The sequence below is a fragment of the Cebus imitator genome, unplaced genomic scaffold, assembly GCF_001604975.1.
Source record: "Cebus imitator isolate Cc_AM_T3 unplaced genomic scaffold, Cebus_imitator-1.0 Scaffold145, whole genome shotgun sequence".
Taxonomy (NCBI): domain Eukaryota; kingdom Metazoa; phylum Chordata; class Mammalia; order Primates; family Cebidae; genus Cebus; species Cebus imitator.
The window spans coordinates 555,086-577,215 of record NW_016107460.1 but is presented as its reverse complement, the minus strand read 5'-3'; the positions used below and the strand labels follow the sequence as shown (position 1 = coordinate 577,215).

Here is a 22,130-nt window from a genome sequence, read left to right as displayed (position 1 = left end):
GGGCAGAGTACATAAAAGACAAGTCTTACCACTAACAACAGATTGGACCAGGACGAATTCTTGTATGGAAGGCAAGATACCTGGCAGAGGACAGAGGGCAGGGGCATGTCCTGCAGGCCAGGCCGGCGCTGCCCGCTTGGCGGCAGTCCCAGCATGCAGTTTGAGGAAGAGGTTTAACCCAGAGGAGCCACCCTCAGCAAACATTCGTCTCTAATATAGATCAGTGTGGAGCCCAGAGGCTAATGTCCCCTCTGGCTGGGTGTAACGGAGAAAAGCCTGTCAGCTTCCTGCCCCTGGAGAAGGGCTCTGAAAGCCTGTTCCCTGTGGACTGCTTTTTCTCTGGCTCTATTGTATTTGGGAAGTTCTCACTCATTCCCCACAATGCCTCCTCCTAGCTAAGCCCCTACCGGAAAAGACTTTCACAGAGATTCCAGGGCTCACGTGTGTAAAGGGGGAAAAACTTCCAGTTTCCTCTTTGTTTGTAGTTTAAAATGCTCAAAGTCCCTATTGATTTGAAGGCTTGGGGACCAAATGAGCACAAATTTGAACATGGAAGGTACTGTCATTATTAATAGTAATAATGTTGGCCAGGGGCAGTGGCTCATGCCTGTAATCTCAACACTTTGGGAGGCCGAGGCAGGCAGATCGCCTGAGGCCAGGTGTTCAAGACCAGCCTGGCCAACGTGGTGAAACCCTGTCTCTATTAAAAATACAAAAATTAGCAGAGTGTGGTGGCGGGTGCTTGTAATCCCAGCTACTCAGGAGGCTGAGGCAGGAGAATCACTCGAACCTGGGAGGCAGAAGTTGCAGTGAACTGAGATCGCGCCTCTGCACTCCAGCCTAGGTGACAGAGACTCTGTCTCAATAATAATAATAATAATAATGTCAACTGCTAATTATTGAGCTCCTAATATGTTCCAAGTACTGTCATAAATGCTACCCAAGAGGTATCTCTTATTATTCCCTATCTGCAGATGAGGAGATAAGAGCCCAGAAAGGTTAAACCAACACACAAGATTGCACAGCTAGTAAGAGGCCAAGCTGTGACAAACCCAGGTTGTTCAAGCCCTTGTTATTTTTTAGTTTCAAGTCAACCTTTCAGGAAGGCTTTGGAATAAGAAATCTTGCTTGCCACCCACAGCAGAAGCAATGGGTAGGGTGTTCTCGATCTCTTGACCTCATGATCCACCTGCCTTGACCTCCCAAAGTGCTGGGATTACAGACTTGAGCCACCACGCCTGGCCGTGAGTAGGGTGTTCTCTAAGCTGCCTGGCATGTTCCAGTGAGTTACAGATGGTGCAAACAGGAACATTTTTCTTGTTCTCTTAAGAACATCTGAGTTTACTGAAACAAGTGGCAATGCCTGCCCTGTGGCAATGACTTTCAAACTAAAACCCAAGCTCATAAACATCTTTTGGCCTCTTCCCCAAGTGTCCAGGGCATGTAACTGGCAGTTGTGCTGTACCAGGGCATGGAGCAGGAGGCCAGCTGTTGGCTACCCATTTGTCAATAGGTCCTGTGGGAGGGCTCTCGGCCTCTATGGAGCCTTGAGATTACAGTCCCATTCTGCACTGCTGGGGAAAAATCTCTTGGCTCTGGGGGAGAGATGCAAGCTGTGAGACCCCAGCCTGCCTGTGTGTGGGCAGAGTCTACCCTCTGGGCCTCCTGCTGCCAACCCCACCCTTCTGCTGCCACTGCCCTTAGCCAATTCATAGCCAGGAAATACTAGGAGAGTAAAGGTAGAGCAGTATCTCCGAAGGAATGAGAGAGAGAAACAGTTAAGGAACTCATGGTTGCTTCAATCCAATATGATGCCTTTGTGCAAATCAGAAAATGTACCTCATCTGCAATATGCTTTTCTGTCACCTGCCAGAACGTTATCATAATGCAGTTACAAATCTCCCATCATTATCCAGATGGCACTCCCTAGTGCTATGCAGTGCCCACCCTGTGTCCCTGAAGGAGCCTTGGCTTCCTCTGATGGGTGCAGAGCTTAAATGACTCCACCTTCCTCCTTCATCGGCTACTTGCAAATCTCTCCATTTCTCCAAGTAGGCAAGGAAGGATATCTGTCCTGCAGTGCAATAAGCACAATGCAAATGGTCTCCTAAGCTTCCCAAAACCTGCCCCTCACAAAAGGGAGAAGAGCAATTCATCTGTCAAAGGATTTTTTTCTTTTTGCCACTCCCCAGTATCGGGGCAGTCAGAGGAAGACAGTTTGGATGCCAAAGTGTTGGAATCTCCAATATTTTCAAAAGTTTGGGAAGATAATGGCCCAGGAAATGCAGGCCCTGAGATAGTGGCATTCGTGAGACCAGGGAGGGTGAATGAGAAAGGAGTTTCATGATGTTCTGGGAGAGGCAGAGACAGCAATCATGCGCATCCTAGAATTCAGCTTTCTTCTGCAGGGGTTTGTGTTCCTCACTCCTTACAGCTGGTCTTCTCACCGGTCTGCTGTTTCTAGGAGTGGCTATGAATCTGCATCTAAGGACTTTGTCCCTAATGACTTGGAGGTCCAGGTTCCTGGAAGAGTCTTTTTGGTTACTGGAGGAAACAGCGGCATTGGCAAAGCAACTGCCCTTGAAATAGCCAAGCGAGGTGAGCGGCTGCTAACACGTGTCCTCTGAGCCCCATGGCCAGACTGTGGCCGGTCCACTACTGAGGAGGGCACCCTGTGTCACAGGCAGGTCAGGAAGTCCTGGATGGTGAGCCCATGGTTCTGGGCACAGGTGTCAGCTTTCTGAGCCTCGAGCTAGAGGTGGCTAGAGCAACAGGAGCCCTTTCCTCAACACTTAATTAATTCACGGGAGAGCGCGGGTTCTGCGCACGTGTACAAGTGTTTTCTGATTAAGAGCAGTGAGGGGCTCAAGCAAACCCTGAACATCAGAATCCCCAGTGGAATTTAATTAAAAAAAAAAAAACACGTGAACACCTGGTCTCTAACTCATGCCTTCCCAATGAGACTCCCTGGGGGTGGGGACAGGGGAGAGGGAGCCTGAGAGTCCACCACAATTTGGATGTGGATGGTAGTTATGAACCAGCGTCCCCAAAATACCTGGAGAGAGGAGTATGTTGAGCTAACTTCCTCCTTGCTGGTGTCCAGCCTCCAGGGCTGGAGCAGCCTCCTGCTTCCCTCCCCTAACCTTGATGATAAAGAGGCACCCGCAGGTGCCTGTAAAGTCTTCAGTCAGCAGAAGTCTTCCTCATGGGTGAATGCCAGAATTTCCTGCACGAGCTCAACTATCCTGGGTCACCAGTTGGCTCTGCAGTGGCTAGAAAATTTTCCTGCATCTCTCCAGAGGCTCTTCTGGAAAAATGGATGTTCCAGCAGAAGGTGGGGAACTAGGTTGTGAATTTATCACTTTTTAAGACGCTGAAGATGTTTTCTTTTTTTCCTCTCTCTAAATCCAAGTTAGGCATTTTTCAGGGGACTATTATATCATTTGAAGCTTTATTTAATTATCTGCCAAGTCAGGGAGAGGATTAAGTGCGTCTTAGCAGCTGGGAACGACTCTGAAGTGTGGAGAGGAGGGGAGAGGACAGGGGCTGGTGGTGTGGTCAGCCTGTAGCTTCTGGTGAAACAGACGCCATTTAATCAAGTGGGTGATTTTTAGTAGAGAAAGCAGACTCCATAATGATTCCTTCTTAGCTGCCACGACGAAGATGTTCTGCTTTAAGTTGACCTTGATTGATGATGTTGTGGCATTTGCTGGGATAATATGAGGGCTGCTGATGGATTAATCATTCAGTCTATACTTGAGTCTCTACTACATGCTAGGCCAGTGGTTCTCTACTTTGCCTGAACGCCATATCACCAGGGAGCCTGTAAAACATACTCAGGCCTGGGCCATCACCTGGATCTTTAAAAGCTCCCTAGGTGAGTCTAAAGTGCAGCCAGGTTTGAGATCTCCGTGCCAGCTACCATGCTGGATGCTAGGGAGACAGATGCGACCCGGATCAATGTTTCTTATCCTTGATGTGTTCAGGCCCTTAAAAAATCGGGATGTTATCCCAGAAGCACTGTCAGCGCAGATAGGCAAGAAGGTTCCAGTACCTCCCTCACGATTGCCTTCGCTGCTCTAACTGTGGGAACCACCCATCTAGGTTTAACGGAAGGGTGTCAGTTGCAGGTATTCTTTTTGTGAGCCCATATGTCTTTATTTTTCATTTGGAAGGACTGGTTTCTGTAGCTCTCGCTGTAACTCACAGATGGTTTCACTGAATTCCACCAGGTGGCACAGTTCACCTGGTTTGTCGAGATCAAGCCCGAGCAGAAGATGCCAGAAGTGAGATCATCCGGGAGAGTGGTAACCAGGTGAGCAGCTCCTCGCCCCTCCTGCCGGGTTTCCTCGCCTCCATGGTCAGCTATGAGGAGGTCGCACTCCTGCCCGAGTTCCCTGGGTTGGCGACGGCCTGTGTTTGTGCTTCTGCTTTCGAAGCAGTCTCAGCCAGCAGAGAGCTGGGCCTTGCTTTTGAATGGCTAGGTTTGACCCAGGGGATAAGTGGGGCACTCAGGCTCAACTGCACGGCTCTGGGCTGCCTGTGAAACCAGCAGAGGCCGGCAGGCAGGGGCCCGTTATGCTAGACAATGATAGTGCCAGGCTTCTCACCCCGGAGGGAGCCCACATCAGCGACAGCAGCAAGGGTCATCTGGGTGCCTCGGAGCCCTGCATTGACCCTGTGCCTTTTAATAAAGAGAAACCGCCGACAGCATTTGGGTCCTGATGAGAGCTACTTTCTGACACAAGCTTTCAGAGCTGCCTCACGTTCTGTGGTCTTTCTCTTCTGAGAGAGCTGGAACCAGGACTGGCTTGTGGGGCACGGTGCAAAATGAAAATGCAAGACCCTTGTGTAAAAGTTATTTAGGAATTTCAACACAACAAAGGCAGAACTTTAAACCAAGCTTGAGGCCTGATTGCAGGACCTGTGCGTCTGTATAGATCGTATTCCTGTGATACACTGTGCAGCCATGAGGCTGGCCTTGGATGGAAAACCCTGACCCCTGCCACCAAGTGGAGAGAAAGGACCCTCAGTCACCACGGTTGCTCGCTCACTGTCACTAAAGAACATCCTCATTCCATTCCCATCTCTTCCCTAGGAGACCCCACAGTTGGAGGGCTTGTGGAAGAGGAGCTGGGGAGGGACAGACAGTACCCCCACTCAGGCATGGACCTTGGCCAAAGAGAAGAATGTCCCCATCTAGGATGGAATATTTTGCATCAACTGTGAAATAACATTTTCACACCAAGTGTCTGTTCCTTTCCCCTACTCGTGGAAATCCCCAGTCTCATGCCATCAGGTGCCTTCCAGAGGCTTCGTGCTGGCGGTGAGCGTGAGGGTCTCTAAATCTCCCTCTAATGTCTGCAAGTGCCGCGGCGATCGGCGGGCTGCAGTTCTCGAGATTGAAAGCTGGCTGGCTGCCTGCTGATAACTTTCAGTGGTGCTGCTGCAGGATGCAACAAGAATACTAATTTCAGGCCGCCGGCAGGAGGAGGTTTGCCTGGATTCCTGCCTGCCGTGGTGTGGGCCACAGGCTTTAAAAAGTGTATTTAAATGGAAAACGATGATAGTATGGATCTGTTTGTAATATCCAGCCAGGCTTATATCCAGTGCCACCATCTTTAGGAGGGGTAGAGCTGAAAAGGGGAGCGAGCATGTTCCTGGACTGGGGAGGAAACAGGCCCTTGCCTACTGTCCCCCTCACCTCCATGCAGATGCGCTCGATGGGATTTGAATGCACATGCAGACAGTCACTGCTCTCTTGGGTTTATAAGTGGTCTCCAGCACTCAGAGGGGGAGCGTGCGGGATAAGGGTCCAAGGCTGCCTATGCCAGTGCCTGTGGCTTCTCTGACTCAGTGTGTCCTCCAAGCTCTGCCAGGGATCAGCTGCCCCTCCCTGCTTATGAAGAGGCCCCACTCCACAGCCACATCTGGTCTACCATTGGTAGGCAGCCCCCGCACAAAATCATGGTATGCAGGAGGAAGTTGGGCTCTGATAGGAGTCTTGGTTTTGCCCTTCCTGGCCTGTGAGCTTGGGCAATGTTCTTAGCTTCCCAGAACCTTCCTTTCCTCATTGAAAATCAGGGGTAACTTGACTTTATTGGTTTTTAATGTGTATTTAAGGGTGAACTGTATGCCAAGCAGCATGCTGGGAGCTGGAGACGCAGGTGATTGGGACAGACACAGCCCCTGACAGTCTTATCCAGGATAAAAGTGATTAACAAGCAGTTTCTTTGAAGTGTGTGTGCCTGCCCTGGGCCTGGCCACTGTGCTGTGTGTCACAGTGCAAGTGGGTTGGGGGACAAATTATATGAACCCCAAGGTATGTGTTTCTTCAACTCCTACAGCCAGACAGCTTTTGGCTGGGTTTGACCAATGGCAGGAATTACAGGAAGATTGGCAGGTGGAAGGAAGGTGGGGAATTGAGATATTGGCTTCCCTGGTGACGGCTGAATCTCCTCTCTGGTTCTTCCCTCTGGGTCCTGGGCTCAGGCCACACTGCATTCCCACTTTGTTCCTTGAGCTGGTGGTAGTTTCCTGCTGTTACTCACTCTGGGTTACTTCACCAATCCTGGTTGAGTTCTCATCTTCCTTAGTCACCTGGGAAATAATCCCTGCATTCAATTCCCTCTGTTGAAAGAGGTGTCTGTTAGACGTTACTGAAATAACAAAGGGCTACAAGATGGGAAGCTCAGGGTGTCCTCAGAATAAACAGCTCTCAATCAATAGAAGCAGCTACTATAATTATTGTTGGTATTATCAGTATTGTGTATACTAATATTATTACCACTCCCAACCTTTCATTTCTTGCTTCAAGTTTGTTCTGTTGAATCAGTGCTTGGGCCTTGCTCAGTGGGAGGTGGAAGCCTTCAGGCCCCCAGAAGCAGAAGAGATATGTGTTAGAGCAGTGAGGGCCCTGGAGCAGCGGGTCCTGCCTGCATGGTTGGGTGAACATCAAAGAAAGAGGATCCCTCAGGCAGGAGGGTCTGGGTGAGTTGTGCAGCAGACCAGCTGAGCCAGGGAGCGCAGGCACCGGGTAAGACTCAGTGTCACGAGGGAATCTCAGCTGCTTGTGCATGCTGGCTTGGTAACATCAGGCGTTTGGTCTTATAGAGAGGTGAATGTCATGCTGAGGTGATGTTTGCAGAGAGGTTATATATGGCCTAAGCTTGGGGGAAGGAGTGCTGGTTACTGTAGAGCAGGCTCCCGGCTCACCAGTCCACTGAACACGATCCTCCCAAAGGGCCTGGGGGAGAAACAGCGTGGACGTTTCTCCCCAGGCTTCTGGTCGCAGTTCAGCCCCACCTTACTTCCTGGCTCTAGAGCTTTGTCTAGCAGTTACCCCCATGGGCAACATTTTAAAAAAACAGTTCTATTTTATTATTTTTTGAGATAGGCTCTCATTCTGTTGCCCAGGCTGGAGTGCAGTGGTGTGTTCATAGCTTGCTGTAGCCTCAAACTTCTGGACTCAAAGCTTGTCCTGCCTCGGCCTCCCAAATAGGTAGGACTGTAGGCACATGCCACCACACCCAGCTGGTTTTACTTTATTTTTTTTGTGGAGATGAGGTATCACTATGTTGCCCAGGCTGGTCTTGAACTCCTGCGTTCAAAGAGTCCCTCCACCTCAGCCTCCCAAAGTGCTGGGATTACAAGTGTGAGCTGCCACACTTGGCCAACCTTTTTATTTTAGAATAGTTTTAGATGCACAGAAAACTTGTGAAAATAGTACAGAGATTCCCATTTGTCCCCAACCAGTTTCTTTGTTAACATCCTGCGTTAGTGTGGTTGATTTGCCACAACTACTAAACCAATATTTATGCAATGTTAAAATAAGTTGACTTCATACTTTGAGATTTCCTGCGTTTTCTCCCTAATTTTTTGTTTTTATTTCCTGATCCCACAGGACATTACATGTCTCTTTAGGCTCCTCTTGGCCGTGACAGTTTCTCACACTTCCCAGTTTTTAATGACGGCAGTTTTGAGAGTACTGGTCAGGTATTTGTAGAATGCCCCTCATTTGGGATTTGTCTGATGTCTTTCTCATGATTACACTGGAGTCATGGGTTTTAGAGGGAAAGATCACAGAGGTACAGGTGCCTGGGTGACGTTTTCAGTCCTGTAGGCCTCCTGATGTGGCTGGAAGTTTCTGTGAAAGTGCTTAGGTCTTGTGGGGGATTGACTCCACCAACATAACACGCCGTGATGAAAACCAGGTTTCTACTCTCCAGCTCCTCCAGGCCAGTGTGGATTTCTAGTTTCTTGAGAATGACTGTTTTGGCTTTCTAAGACCTCAGTGTTTTTATGAAATCCTGCGTTTCCCCCAGAATGATTTCTACTTAACAAAGCACCTCCATGCACGGTTTACTGTGTTCGTTGTGGGAACTGCTCTGACAGCAGGTCAGTCCCCATGATGTCACCTCATGACTCCTGGGTCACACAGCCACTGTAGATGGTGGCTCGTCTGCAGAAAGGATCCCAGTTGAGTTTTATTTTGTTCAATTTCAGCAACCACACTTGTGTCACAGTTGGGGCCCAGTGGCTCCTAGGGTGAGCCTTCTCACTGTGTGGCTCTGCAAATTGGGACTTACACACATTCACTTGTTCCCAGTTCCTTCTCCTGGCCACAGCAGACTGCTGGCCTCACCCTCTGTGTGCTTTGTGGCCTCCTGTTTCGCCTCAGAGGAACACAGATGGTTTCCTTCCTCTTTTCATGGTGCTTCATGTCACCAGCTCCATGGCTGATTTGTCTAGGACAGTGTGATTCTCTCTTCCCTGCTGCTATCTCCTTTTCACTGAGACATCTCAGGCACTTCCAGGAAGCTCAGAGAACTTGTGGAATGTTTAAAGCAAAATTGGTTTTAGTTCACTTGAATTTTGTTGCTGTTTAAACCTGGATTTTGTATGCATGTTACACAGCACTTTTTGGTAGGAGGGAGTTTAGGGTGGTTGCAGGGAAGGCCTCAACATGGTAGGATTAGGTGTCTAGACTCCGTTTGCAGTCATTGGTACAGGCTCCCGGCTGACTCAGGTATGACTCAGCAGCCTTGTTCACTCTGGCTGGGTAAGGGCCTTCACAGACATTTTAAAAGAGAATAAAATAGTTTTATATGGACAACATTTTTCCTGTCCTTTGAAGGCAGAGGAATACCCAGTTGGGCTGGGCTTAAGCCAAATATGGTGTTCAACCTGACCAGACTTTCTGAGTCATGAAGATGTGGAGTTGCTTCTGTTTTCTCATTTGTCTCAGGTGAGAAAACAAAATGTTTGAAGACCAGTAGAAAGAAATTCTGACTACAGCTTTGGGTTTTATAGCTCGATTAGTGGGGAAACTGAGGAGCTATTGCTCTTGCTCAGATCCTTGTCTGTAGGTTCAGTACTTGGGTGCCTGCAGCAGCAGGAATCTCTGCCTTGGGTTAGTGATAAGTCACGTATGTCCACTGATACTCAGAGAGGATGCCATTGCATTCACTGGATGCTAACAGTGCAAGTTTGGACTTAGGTACTGGGTACAGAGAAAAAGGTTTAGACAGCCAGGGTCCGTTGATCAAATACCATGCGTATGACTGTGTGTAATACCATAAGAAGAAAGGGTGCATTAGACAGGGTCCCTTACGGAGTTCTAAGTCTCCTGGGGAGGTGGCTGTGTCTAGTGATAACCATGATACAAGGAAGAGATTGAAAAGCGTCATGAGCAAGGACTAAGGGTCACAGCAGAAGTTGTCATTTTATTTATGATGTGCCTAAGATACTGTCTTAAGAGCAAAGTTCTGATGAAAAATGATCGGCAGCAGGAAACTGACATATCCATGTAAAGGTATGTTATGTAGTCATTAAAAGGAATAGAGTAGATTCATGTATAACAAAATTATCTCCAAGACCTTTTGTAAGTCCTGCAACTCAGTAGCAAAACAAACAACAACATAACTAATAACCAGATTTGAAAATGGTCTAAGGACTCGAATAGACATTTCTTCAAAGAAGATATACAAATGGCTAACACGAGCTGGGCAAGGTGGCTCACGCCTGTAATCCGAGCACTTTGGGAGACCGAGGCAGGCAGATCACTTGAGGTCAGGAGTTGAAATTAGCCTGGCCAACATGGTGCAACCCTGTTTGTCCTAAAAACATAAAAATTAGCCGAGCATGGTGGCACACACCTCTAGTCCCAGCTGCTCAGGAGGCTGAGGCAGGAGAATCGTTTGAACCTGGGAGGCAGAGAGGTTGCAGTGAGCCAAAATCATGCCACTGCACTCCAGCCTGGCCAACAGAGTGAGAATCCACCTCAAGGAGCAAAGCAATAAATGGCCAACACATACATGAAAAAATACTCAATGTCAGTAGTCATCAGGGAAATGCAAATCAAAACCAGAGCGAAATGTCACCTCACACCTCTCAGGATGACTATTGATAGAAAAACAAAAGACAAAAAGTGTTTGTGAGGTTATGGAGAAATTGGAACCCTTGTACACCGCTTGTAGGAATGCAAACTGGTGCAGCCACTATGGAAAACAGTATGGAGGTTCCTCACAAAATTGAAAATAGAGCTACCATCTGACCCAGCAATTGCTTTTCTGTGTACTTCTCCAAGGGAATTGAAAGCAGGATCCTGAAGAGCCATTAGCACTGCCACACCCATTGCAGCATTCACAGTAGCCAAGATGTGGAAACGATGTAAATGGCCATTGACAGATGAATGGTTAAAGAAAATGTGGTACAGACATACACACATTGGAATATCGTTCAGCCTTAAAAGGAGAGAAATCCTGCGATGACATGGATGAATCTGGAGGACCCAACCTAAGTTAAATAAGCCAGGCACAGAAAGACGGAGACTGTCTGACTTCACTTACGTGAGGTAACTGTGGTACTCCGAATTCATAGAACCAAAGAGCGGAATGGTGGTTCTAGGGGCTGGGGCAAAGGGAAAATGTGGAGTCGCTATCAGAGGGCACAAAGGTGTCAGTTAGGCAAGAGGTGTGCTGTGCAACATCTACCTAGTTGGCATGCGAGAAATTTTGTTAAGAGGGTAGATCTCATATTAAGTATTCTTATCATAATAAAATTTTAAAAGGCAGGGCACAGTGGCTCACACCTGTAATCCCAGCACTTTGGGAGACCGAGGCAGGTGGATCACGAGGTCAGGAGTTCGACAGAAGCATGGCCAACATGGTGAAACCTCATCTGTACTAAAAATACAAAAAATTAGTTGGGCGTGGTGGCGTGTGCCTGTACTACTTGGGAGGCTGAGGCAGGAGAATCTCTTGAAAGCATGGAGGCAGAGATTGCGGTGAGCCGAGATCATGTTGCACTCTAGCCTGGGTGACAGAGCAAGACTCCATCTTGGAAAAAGAAAAAAAAGTAAAATGTGTTTTTACCGCCATAAACTAAAACACATATTACGTGAAAGAGATAGATGTAGAACAATGCATAGTCTGATCCTATTTGTGTGTGTGTGTATATGTATGTATATATATTCATCTTAAAATATATATATTGTATATATAGTGTATGCTGGATGATTCACAAAAAACTGTGAACAATGGTTTATTTTTGAGGAGTGGGACTGGTATTTTCTGTTTTATATCATTTCAAAGTATTTGCTTTTTAAAAACCATGTACTTTTTAAAGTGCTAGTTCATATCTTTTTAAAAAGGGTTTATTTTTTTTTTTGCTTTCCAATTTAGAATATTTTTCTGCACATTGTGGACTTGTCTGATCCCAAGCAAATCTGGAAATTTGTTGAAAAATTCAAGCAGGAACATAAACTCAATGTTCTGGTGAGCTTTGTAAACATACGTGGAGAACAAACTTCTGTTGGCATATTTTTTTAGTCTGTGTGGATGTGGACGAATATGTATGTTTGCGTGTCTTTATGGAAGAATCTTAGTAAGACTCTCTTGTGCTTGGGCCTGTTCATGTAATCAGATTTACTCTTTGGATTTGAGAGGAGACCCATGTAGTTAGATTAGTGGGGAAAGGAAGGGGACATCCTCTGGGTAGGTATTGTGGGAGGATAGATATGTTCCGTTTTTTAATAAAATGATTTGTATATAAATATTTCTTGGTTCTGTAGATTTGGGGATTGGTGTATTGAAATTAGAAGCTCTTTTAGTCCAAAAGAATACTGACTGCCGGCATGCAAATCGTTTAGTAACATAATTACCACAAAACTCCATGGGGTCCCTGGGTGGACTCAGATAGAAAGGTGCCAGTGTGCTCTTCCCAGATGCTCTGCTTTGAGCTAAGTTGCTTTTCTATCCAGAGTCTCTGATGTGCTCTAAAATGTTGTCCCAGAGTCTGGAATTGTGCTCTCCAGTGTAGCTGTGAAGCATCTGAAATGTCACTAGTCCAAACTGAGATGTGCTGTAAGTGTAAAAACTAGCAGGTTTCAAAGCCTTAAAAAAAACTATGTATTCCGTCTCATTAATATTCTGTATGGATTACATGTTAAAATGATGCTATTTTGGATATATTTTGTTAAATATATTAAATTAGTTTTACCTGTTTCTTGATACCTTTTTAATGTGGCTGCTAGGAAAGATTAGACACTTCGATTGGACAATTGTGGACTAGATGAATTTCCAGAGCACTCTCTCATGAATTAGGTTGCCTGGCCAAGCCCTCTCACTCAGCGATCTTTGCATAGTTCTGTGGCTGAGTCCTCTGCGCAAGTGGTATTCTCCTGTGAGGGGTTTGGAATGAAGAATGAATTGAGCAAATTGTCATTGTCACTTGAATGTTGAGAAACAGCTGGTGGTGGGGTAGTGGAGGTGTGGGGATGGAAATGGTCTTTTGGCCCTATTTTTCTTTATTTTTAAATGGGAACTATAATTTTTAGATCAATAATGCAGGTTGCATGATCAATAAAAGAGAACTCACAGAAGATGGACTTGAAAAAAACTTTGCTACTAATACTCTGGGTAAGTACAAGAAGTTTTCTTATTTGTTTTTAGGAAAATAAACATAGAATGTACCATAGGAGGATAAAAAAGAAAAAAACAAAAAACAACATTAACCAACTTTTTGGGCTCTGGGTCCTGGGCCTGACGACATTTGCTTTAAGTTTATCCTGAATCGTATTTATTTTTCTTCATAAAACACTTTCTCTTTTCATGTTTCTTATAAGGGGTGTTGGTGCCAGAAATACTTAGTATTGAAGTGTTTCTTTCCTAGGAAGCTCAAGGCTTTTTATAGATATTATTTTGAAGAGGAGACCAAGTTCAGCTTAAGTGTTGAGTGTAAATATAAAAACTGCAGCCAAGGAAACTTCCAGCCAGGGCTGAGGAAGGTGCATCCAATGGGCAAGAAGATGGACTGAGAAGGGCATTGGCTAGAGCACAGGATACCTGGGCCCTGGTTGCTACTCTGTAATAATAGAGTGAAGTCATTTTATACCAGGCCAGTGGCTCTCAAAGTGGGATTCCCAGACCAGCAGCATCAGCATCACCTGGGAACTTGGTAGACAGGCACAATCTTAGATTCCCCACCCAGATCTACAGACTCTGAAACTCTGGAATGAGGCTAAGAATTTAAATCCATTTTGACAGGCCTTCTGGATGATTCTGATGCGCACTAAAAATTGAGAACTGATGTACCATGCTTTTAGTCTCCTTGGATTTTCTCCTTGAGCCAAGGGGTCTGGAGTAGATTATCTTGCTGCCTTTTAGTTTTGAGATGCAGTGAATCTAAGACTCTTCCCAGGACCTATCTTACTTCTTTGTAGTGAGGGGGGTGTTTTAATTAAGTATTGTTCTGGGCCACAAGATGGATGGCAGGGGTTTGAGTGGTTGTTGGAGTCACTGAGGATATCCACCATATAGCAACCCTGTTCCCAACCAAGAGCTGAGCAAATTGAGGAGTGAGCCGATGGAATAACAGCTGAAAGCCAGTGTATCACTGTTGTTATGGCAAGGCATGGCTCAGTGCAAGAGCCAAATGGGTTTCCTCATAATGGAACCCAAGAATGAGAAGGATTCACCTACCTGGTCACCTGCTCTTCCTTCTGGGGGAAGAAGAGCAGGACTCCTCCCAGAAAGAAGAGAAAGGGAGGAAGAGAACTGAGCAAGCCCCGCTCATTGTCCCCACATTTACTGTTGTTGTTGTTGTTGTTTTGAGACAGGATCTTGGTCTGTTTCCGTGGCTAGAGTGCAGTGATGTGATCATGACCTATTGCAGCCTCGAACTCCTGGGCTCAAGCAGTCCTCCCACCTCAGCCTCCCAAGTCACTAGGACTACAGGCATGTACCACCATGCCTAATTTTTTTAATTAAAAATTTTTGTTGTTGTTGTGAAGGTGGGCTCTCACTGTGTTGCCCAGGCTGGTCTCAAACTCCTGGCCTCTAGCAATCCTCCTGCCTCAGCCTCCCAAAGTGTTGGGATTACAGGTGTGAGTCAGTGCATCCAGCCTAAATTTACTGTTGAAATGTGCTCCACCTCCCTGGCAGATGGAAGAAGGTCCTAGGGAGAAAGGACTCACCCTAATTGCACTCTCTTATCAAGGAAAGAAAGGCTAGGAGTGGGAAGATGCTTTCTCCCCAGTGATGAGGTTGCATTTTTTAACAGAAATACCTGGAAGCTTGTATGAAATGACACATTTACTACAAAATATTTTCATCGCTGACTTTGTTCCAAATGTGGTATGCTTGCCGAAATTACCAAAAATACCAAAATGTGGGGTCATGCTAGAGTTTGGTTCACAACTCGATGGGACAGCTGAGACTCCCAGAGTGCCACAGCTGGCCCCTGAGGCACTCTTTGGCAGAACTGGTTACATAATTTGCAGAGCCCAGCACCACATGGAAATGTGAGGCTCCATGTTCAAAAATTAAGGATTTCAATGTAGCGACAACAGAGCATTAAACCATGTGCAGGGTCCTTCTGAGTGCTGGGCTTTGTGTGACCTTGCAGGATGAAGCCAGCTCACCCATCTGCCCACCGTCTGACAAAATTGTGCCAAGTGTTTACTGCCGGGGCGTGAGTAAGAGTTGTGCACGCTTGTGCACGCACGCGTGCACACACACACACACACACTCTCTCTCACATTTAGTGCTATGATGGAGGTATTCCTACATTACAGATAGGGAAACTGAGGCTGAGAGAGATTGTTTCACTTGCCCAAGGTCAAGTGGAGAAGCCAGAATGTGAACCTTGGTCTGACTTCCTCCACAGCCCATGTTCATCACCATCGCACAGTTCCACCCACCCCAGCATGTCCTCCCTCACCCCATCATCGTGTTATCCTAAATAAGTGCTAAAGAGTACTGGGAGTGGGTGACCAGCTGAGCCAGGGAAGGCTGGGGCTGGGGGTACCTTTCAGAGAAGTCCAAAGGTTTTGGAAGGTGAAAAGGAGAGTAATCTGAGGAACTTGACCTTGCTTGGGAACATAGACAGGCTTGATAGACTGTAAAGGGACTGTCTGTCTGATTATGCAGCTGATTATGTTGCACCTTTGTAAGGATCCAGCCTGCATCTAAAGACCTTGCTATCTCTCCATTTTCATTTCCTATTTGTGTTAGAAGCATCTTATTGATCATTCCAATCTCTCTGAGAAGCGTAATAATTCCCGGGCTTGGATATTTATTCATCTTCTCTCAAGCGAAAGAAATAGTACACAAAGAGGCATGCCAGCACAGAGGGGCAGCTCCATGGGTCTTTGCTTGAGAGATGAGGAGATACAGAGAGGTTAAAGTGCCATGATTCCTCAGCAGAACCAGGCCAGACAAAAAACCCGGACCTCTGTCTGAGTCCAGGGAAATTGCTGGCTGCCTTTCTAATATGAAACATGTTTTCCTGGCCTGATTATGTAATGTGGGATAGGTTGTTTTCTATTTTCTAAGATTCATATGAGCCGTCAGAAACATTTGCAATCTCCAGCCAAACACCAGAAGGTTCCTGATACTCTGAGGAGAGCATAAACCTCAGCATTTGCAGGATTTATCACCAGATCCTAAGGGTTTTGAAGCTGGTGGAATAGTTAAATGCAAAATGCTTTCAGCACCCATGCTTGCACACGGCTTTGTTGAGACATCACAGTGTATGAATTAGATAGTTTGGAAAGAATAATTCTTAACCTTTTGCAGGGCGGGTGGGGCCTGGAGAGGTTTTCATAGCTTATTCTGAGGGACAAAAGTGAGCTGCCCTGGGTGGGTTGGTGGGCAGATGAGCCACAGAGAGGGAGAGATCACAGGAGACAGCTTCTGTTGGGTGGCAGTCACCCCTTTGTTTCAGGTCTCCTCCAGTCACATACGTTTTCCCTGTTAGCATTCAGTGGCATTAAGAGTCCATGAGGAGTGAAGACAGATGGGAGGGGGAGGACGGGGAGGCTGAGCTAAGTGCCCTGCTGGCAGCCTGGCACAGCCTAGCGTTAGCAGATTAAAACTCTCACCCGCATCTTAGCCTCTGTCACCACAGGACACAAGACGAGGACACTGATTCTATCTCTACCAGGACAGCTGCGTCACCAATTAATTGACTGTGATAAACAAGCAGTGGTGCCTTAGCTCTTTGGCAGACGGAGAGGAAGTTCGCCTTAGGTCACTTTGGAAGGACATACGTCAGGAGACAGAGTGTTGTCTCTTGACATTCTGTTACGTGGCGCCCTCCTCAGGGGCACGTCCCAGTGCCTAGTGAGAGCTGCTGTTCGACACAGGGATCCCAGGTCCAGAGATGCCTTCATAACAACAGCACACGCTGAGCACAGTCCATGTGCCCTGGGCTGCACTGAAGGCTCTTCTTGGATGCTCTCATTCAGTCTCATAACCATTTTACAGATTTTATAAATGAGGAAGCAGGCTCAGAGGTAGTCTGAAACCAGTTTGTGATTCACTTCATAAACAAAGGATAACAAAATGGGCTAGTGTAGGGTTGTATCGTTAGCTATTGCTACGAAACAACTCCAGAACCTCAGGGGCATACAGCGATAAGCATGCATTTTTGCTGACTCTTCTGCAGACCCACTGGGCAGGCTGATCTCAGCCGGGCTCAGCTGTGTGTCTCCAAGCTGCAGGTTTGGTGTGGAGTGTGTGCCAGATGTCTTGCATCTCCTTGACCAAGCTGTACTCTCAGGGCAACGACAGAGGCCCAGGTGTGCAAGCAATTCCAAGCCTCTGCTTGCATCCAAGCCCCTGTGATTAACTGGATATCAGTAGATGTCCAGTTAACCAATCCAGAAATCAGTAGATATCCAGTTAATCAAAGCAAACCATTTCACGGAGCCCCAAATCAAGCATCAGAGACGTATGTTTCTCCCACAGAGGTGGCGAGGAGAGAATGAATATTGTTGAACAATAATCTGTCGCAAGATTTTTTTTTTTTTTTACATTCTAATTCTTTGAAAATGGGTCATGTGAGTTTAATATGGTAACTATTTATTAATCAAAATACCAAGTGAACAAAGGCACCTTATTTGTTCCAGAAACTTTTTTTTTTTTTTTTTTTTTTTTTTTTTTTTTTTTTTTTTTTTTTTTTTTTTTTTTTTTTTTTTTTTNTTTTTGAGATGGAGTCTCGCTCTGTTACCCAGGCTGGAATGTAGTGGCACGATCTCAGCTCACTTTAACTTCCATCTCTCAGGTTCAAGCAATTAAGCAATTCTCCTGCCTCAGCCTCCTGAGTAGCCGGGACTACAGGTGCACACCACCACACCCATCTAATTTTTTTATTTTTAGTAGAGACGGGATTTCACTATGTTGGCCAAGCTGGTCTCGAACTCCTGACCTCAGGTGATCCATCTGCCTCGGCCTCCCAAATTGCTGGGATTACAGGCGTGAGCCACCACAACCGGCCTGTTCCATAAACATTTATAAAGTGTCCATTTTATGCCAGATGCTGTGGCCAGTTATAGGGATCAAGAAATGGAATGGACTGCTGGCCTTGTGGGGGCATTAGACACATACACAATTTCAGTAGTCATATGGTAAAGTTCTCTTTTCAAACATGAAGGGAGATTGGTATGGAGACTCAGAGGAAAACAGAGAACAGCGCTTCCCAGGCAGAATGCTTCCTTAGACAGGGCATGCATTTGGTGCCAGGCATTCTTACCTGTCAATAACCTTTACTCTGAGCTTTCCTCACACACCGTTTTGTTCCTAAGATTTCCTTCCAGGTCACAAACCTTCAAGGCTACCAGAGAGGCACAGAGCCTGGGAAATAGCACTGTAGAAATGGCAGCTAATGTTGCTTAACATCCAGATTCCTTAACTTGGAATCGAAGTCCTTTGTTAGCAGACCCCACCTCCTGTCCAAATGTATTCCTGTTATTTTCCTACATGAACCCTCTAGCCATCAGCCTCTTACTTTGGAACTTGCCACTGGCAGTGCCACCTCCCTGCTTTTGTCCTGCTGCTCCTCTGCCGGGAAAGTCCTCCACCTGAGTAACTCGTACTGCTCCTCTGTGACTCTGCTAGTCACATTCCTCCCCACCCGGAGCCTGGTCAGGTGCACCCCCCTGGGCTCCTGCAGCCTCCTCTGTGTGCCTGTCATGGCTCAGTAGAAGCCACCTGCTGATGGGGGGATTCCTCGCACAGAGCGTGGATCCTTGAGGGTGGAATCCACTTGGCTCTCAGGAGGCGCTCAGTCCCACTGACTGGGGCTGTCCAGCTCCTCCAGTTACCTGACTCTATGAATGTCCTCAGACTCCCCACACCTTCCTTCCGTTCTGTAAAATGGGGATGACGATACTTTTAGAGGCCAGAAGTGAAGATTTTAAAAAAGACTTGTAGGTTATTTAACTCGAGAAATAACCTGTGTGCACACAAAAATATGCACGTGAATGTTATAGCAGCTTTATTCATAATTGCCTGAAACTGGAGTCAGCATAGATGTTCTTCATGTGGTGAATAAACTGGTACTTCCATTGAACGGAATGCTATTCCGCAATAAAAAGGCACAAAATGTTGACGTACAGAACAATGTGATTGACTCTTAGATGCATCAACCAAAGTCAAGCCAGACCCCAAGGGGTGCAGACTGTTTGATTCCATTTATAGGACATTTTGGAAAAGGCAACCAAGGGGACCAAGAAGAAGTCAGAGGCTGCTGGGGTGGGATTAGGGGGTGGTGGGGAGCAGGAGGAAGGTGTGACTACAGAGGAATGTGAGGGAACATCTGGGGTGATAGAGTTCCTCTCAGTCACACCACAGGCTAATGCATCGTTACACAACTCTGCATCTGTCACAGTTCAGAACTATGTACACACACACACACACACACACACACACACACGAGATTTTACTTTATGTTAAAAAAAATTAGGCCGGGCAAGGTGGCCCACGCTTGTAATCACAGCACTTTAGGAGGCTGAGGCAGGCAGATCATCTGAGGTCAGGAGTTTGAGACCAGCCTGACCAACATGGAGAAACCCTGTCTCTACTAAAAATAAAAAATTAGCATGATGGTGCATGCCTGGGAGGCTACTTGGGAGGCTGAGGCAGGAGAATCGCTTGAACCTAGGAGGTGGAGGTTGAGGTGAGCTGAGGTCATGACATTGCACTCCAGCCTGAACAATAAGAGCAAAGCTCCATCTCCAAAAAAAAAAGTAGTTATGTATATGAACAAGAAAAAAAAGAAAGCATTGTAACTTTCAGCACAATGCCTGGCATGTAGTGAGTCTGTTCTGTCGTAAGAGGAGTAGTATTCATTTTGATTGTTTCTTGGCGCTCTTCCTCAGTAACAAGTGAGCTGCTGTTGGGGAGACTGTGTCCTCTCCAGCTTGGGGTGGAGGCAGATTTCAGACCACAGGGGAGGCTGGTGGAGTCTGGAGCTTCTAGGAACCCTCCTTCCCCTCGACCCCTAAAAGGGTCTTTGAGCCCCAGGTGAGGCTCTCGGTTTAAACTGCACTGGGAGCCCTCCTAAGGAGGGACAATGAACAATCTCAGAAGTCAGATCATTTTTCCATTGATTTTCTGTTTTCTGCCAGCCATGGAAGCTGCTTCTGATTAGACACAAAAGCTCCCCAGAGTTGAGCTTCCTGGGCCGCACTGTGCAGCGCGCTCTTCGTTCTGAGCAGCCCTGTGGCGGTACGGGGGTCTCTCTGGGCTCTGTAGTGTCTACCCTTCTAGGTCTCTTGGCCTAAGGGCACTGACTCCAAATCCAAGTCCTCCCGTGGGCCAGAACCTTATCTAATTATCTAGCAGGGATTTGGTGAGTGTTTTAAAGGCATGCTGGCAACAAGCATTCATTTGGGGAGTTTTAGAAACAAAATCCCAAATAAGCACCTTTGTCTTTTTAATGAGCTGAGGCCCAAGTGCCCACATTTGGTTCCCCCTGCAGTAAAGCAGGTCCTTTTATGTCTCAGTGAAGCACGCAGGACCCCTGATGCTGCAGCTGTGACAGCAGGGGTGACATGAGTCACCTGGCTAGGCCCTGGAGAAGAGCCTCCACAGCAGTTCCTCAGCCAGCCTCTCCACCCGCAGTCCCGGGTGTCCTGCAGCTCACTCATTCTGCTTATCTCCCTCACCTTTGGCCACTCTCGTGCTGAGGTCACCTATGACCCTGATGTTCCTGGTTCCAGAGGGCATGCCTCTATCACGTCCATCAGCAGCACTGGGCACAGCTGTCCATGCTCCCATGGCATGAGGGCCTCCGAGTTGCCTGCAATTCCAACTTCAGGGGTTTGCTCCTTCTCAGCCTCCTTAGCCAGCATGTCTGCAGGGACTTGAAATGTTGAGGTCTCTCCCAGACCAATCCTGCACCTTCCTTTCTCCTCCTCCCACACTCTCCGTGAGGACCTCATCCTTGCCCCAAATGCCATTGTGTGCCTGGCTCCCAAGGGCCTCCTTCCAGCCCAGATCTCTCTTCTGAGCTCCAGGCCCAGATCCCACAGCTCAGACTCAGCGGGCCTGAAACTGAACCATTAGTCCCTCACCAGTCTGCTCCTCTAATGGACCCCCCAGTGGCCAGCATCGTGTCCATCACCACTCATCCTTGACACCCCCTCACTTCCCATATCCAGGCAATGACCGTGCCTTTGGACTCCCTGTACAGCTTGTCTCTAGTCTGTCTCCTGCTCTTCAGCTCCACTGCGACCACGCTGCCCAAGCCACTGCAGTCATTGTGATGTGGTGGAGTAATATGGGGACCCTATGTTCCCCCTTGCACTCACCTCCCTAACAGAAGCTTCAGTGTGGCTGACTTCAGTGCATGCATAGCTTCAGTGCATGCATAAGGCTGACAGTGTGATCTTTATGCATGCAAATCTGTTTCCTTCTGCTTAAAGTCACCCCTTGGTTTCACACGAGGTGAGTGAATGTGGCGTTGCCCTTGGAGCTGCAGCCTCACCTTGCCCTACCCCCTGCCGTGCTTACTTGGCTGCAGCTGCCCTGGTTGCGCTCTCCAGCCTCAGGGCCTCTTTGCACAGGCTGTGCTCCATACCTGCAGCCCTCCTTCCCATCCCCAGCCCTCCACCTGCCTTTTCCCACCTCTCCTCCAGGTCTTAGCTGAAATATCCCTTCACAGCTCATGCAGAACCCCCACGTGCCCATAGCAGCCGAGCACTTTCCTCGATCATGAGTGTGGGTTAGTCACGTAGTAACACGTATAATGCCTGGGAATGCCTGGTGGGCACTGAGAGGCCAGGGAGCCCTCACTGTATCCTGAGTACTTAGCACTGGGTCTGGCACTCAGCAGGCCCTTGATAAATACTTGTTCAGTCCATGAAACTGGATAAGGTGGTGGGGATGAGTTGAGGTTGGGGGCAAAGGGGAAGGCGTGACTCATGCTAACCACCCTCTGAGCCTAAACCAAGAATACTCCATAAGAGGCCAGTGCCTCGAATGTCTTCTAATAGCTCATTTTCTCTGGGACTCTTGTCTTTCTGGCTTCTCCAGGTAATGTGATCTTTGAAATCATCTTTATATAATTTGTGAGATTAGTGTGTGAGCCCCCAGGCTCGCTATGGGATATTTTTGTTACCATTACAAAAGAAATACCAAACGGTGTTTCCCAGTGCAGCTGTCTGCTCCTTTAAAATTGACACCAGAAACTTCCCAGCAATAACAGGACAATGATTTTCTCTGGCAGACAGAATGGACGGAAGTACACAACCCACTGGCCAGTAACCAAAGTAGCTTTAATTCAAGGTGGCTTTGAAGATTTCTTAATAGGAATGCCAATCAGATTTCCATGCTAAGTTTAAA

General features: G+C 47.2%; 1 protein-coding gene across 1 annotated transcript in view; it reads left to right on the top strand.

The window, feature by feature from the left end:
- The window catches only part of DHRS12 (dehydrogenase/reductase 12), a 38,100-nt gene that overhangs the window by 2,438 nt on the left and 13,532 nt on the right, over nucleotides 1-22,130 (top strand). The window contains exons 2-5 of the mRNA XM_037743441.1: nucleotides 2,465-2,598; nucleotides 4,233-4,315; nucleotides 11,685-11,777; nucleotides 12,839-12,920. Of these exons, the coding sequence (XP_037599369.1) occupies nucleotides 2,465-2,598; nucleotides 4,233-4,315; nucleotides 11,685-11,777; nucleotides 12,839-12,920 (392 nt within the window). The remainder of the gene's footprint in view (nucleotides 1-2,464; nucleotides 2,599-4,232; nucleotides 4,316-11,684; nucleotides 11,778-12,838; nucleotides 12,921-22,130) is intronic.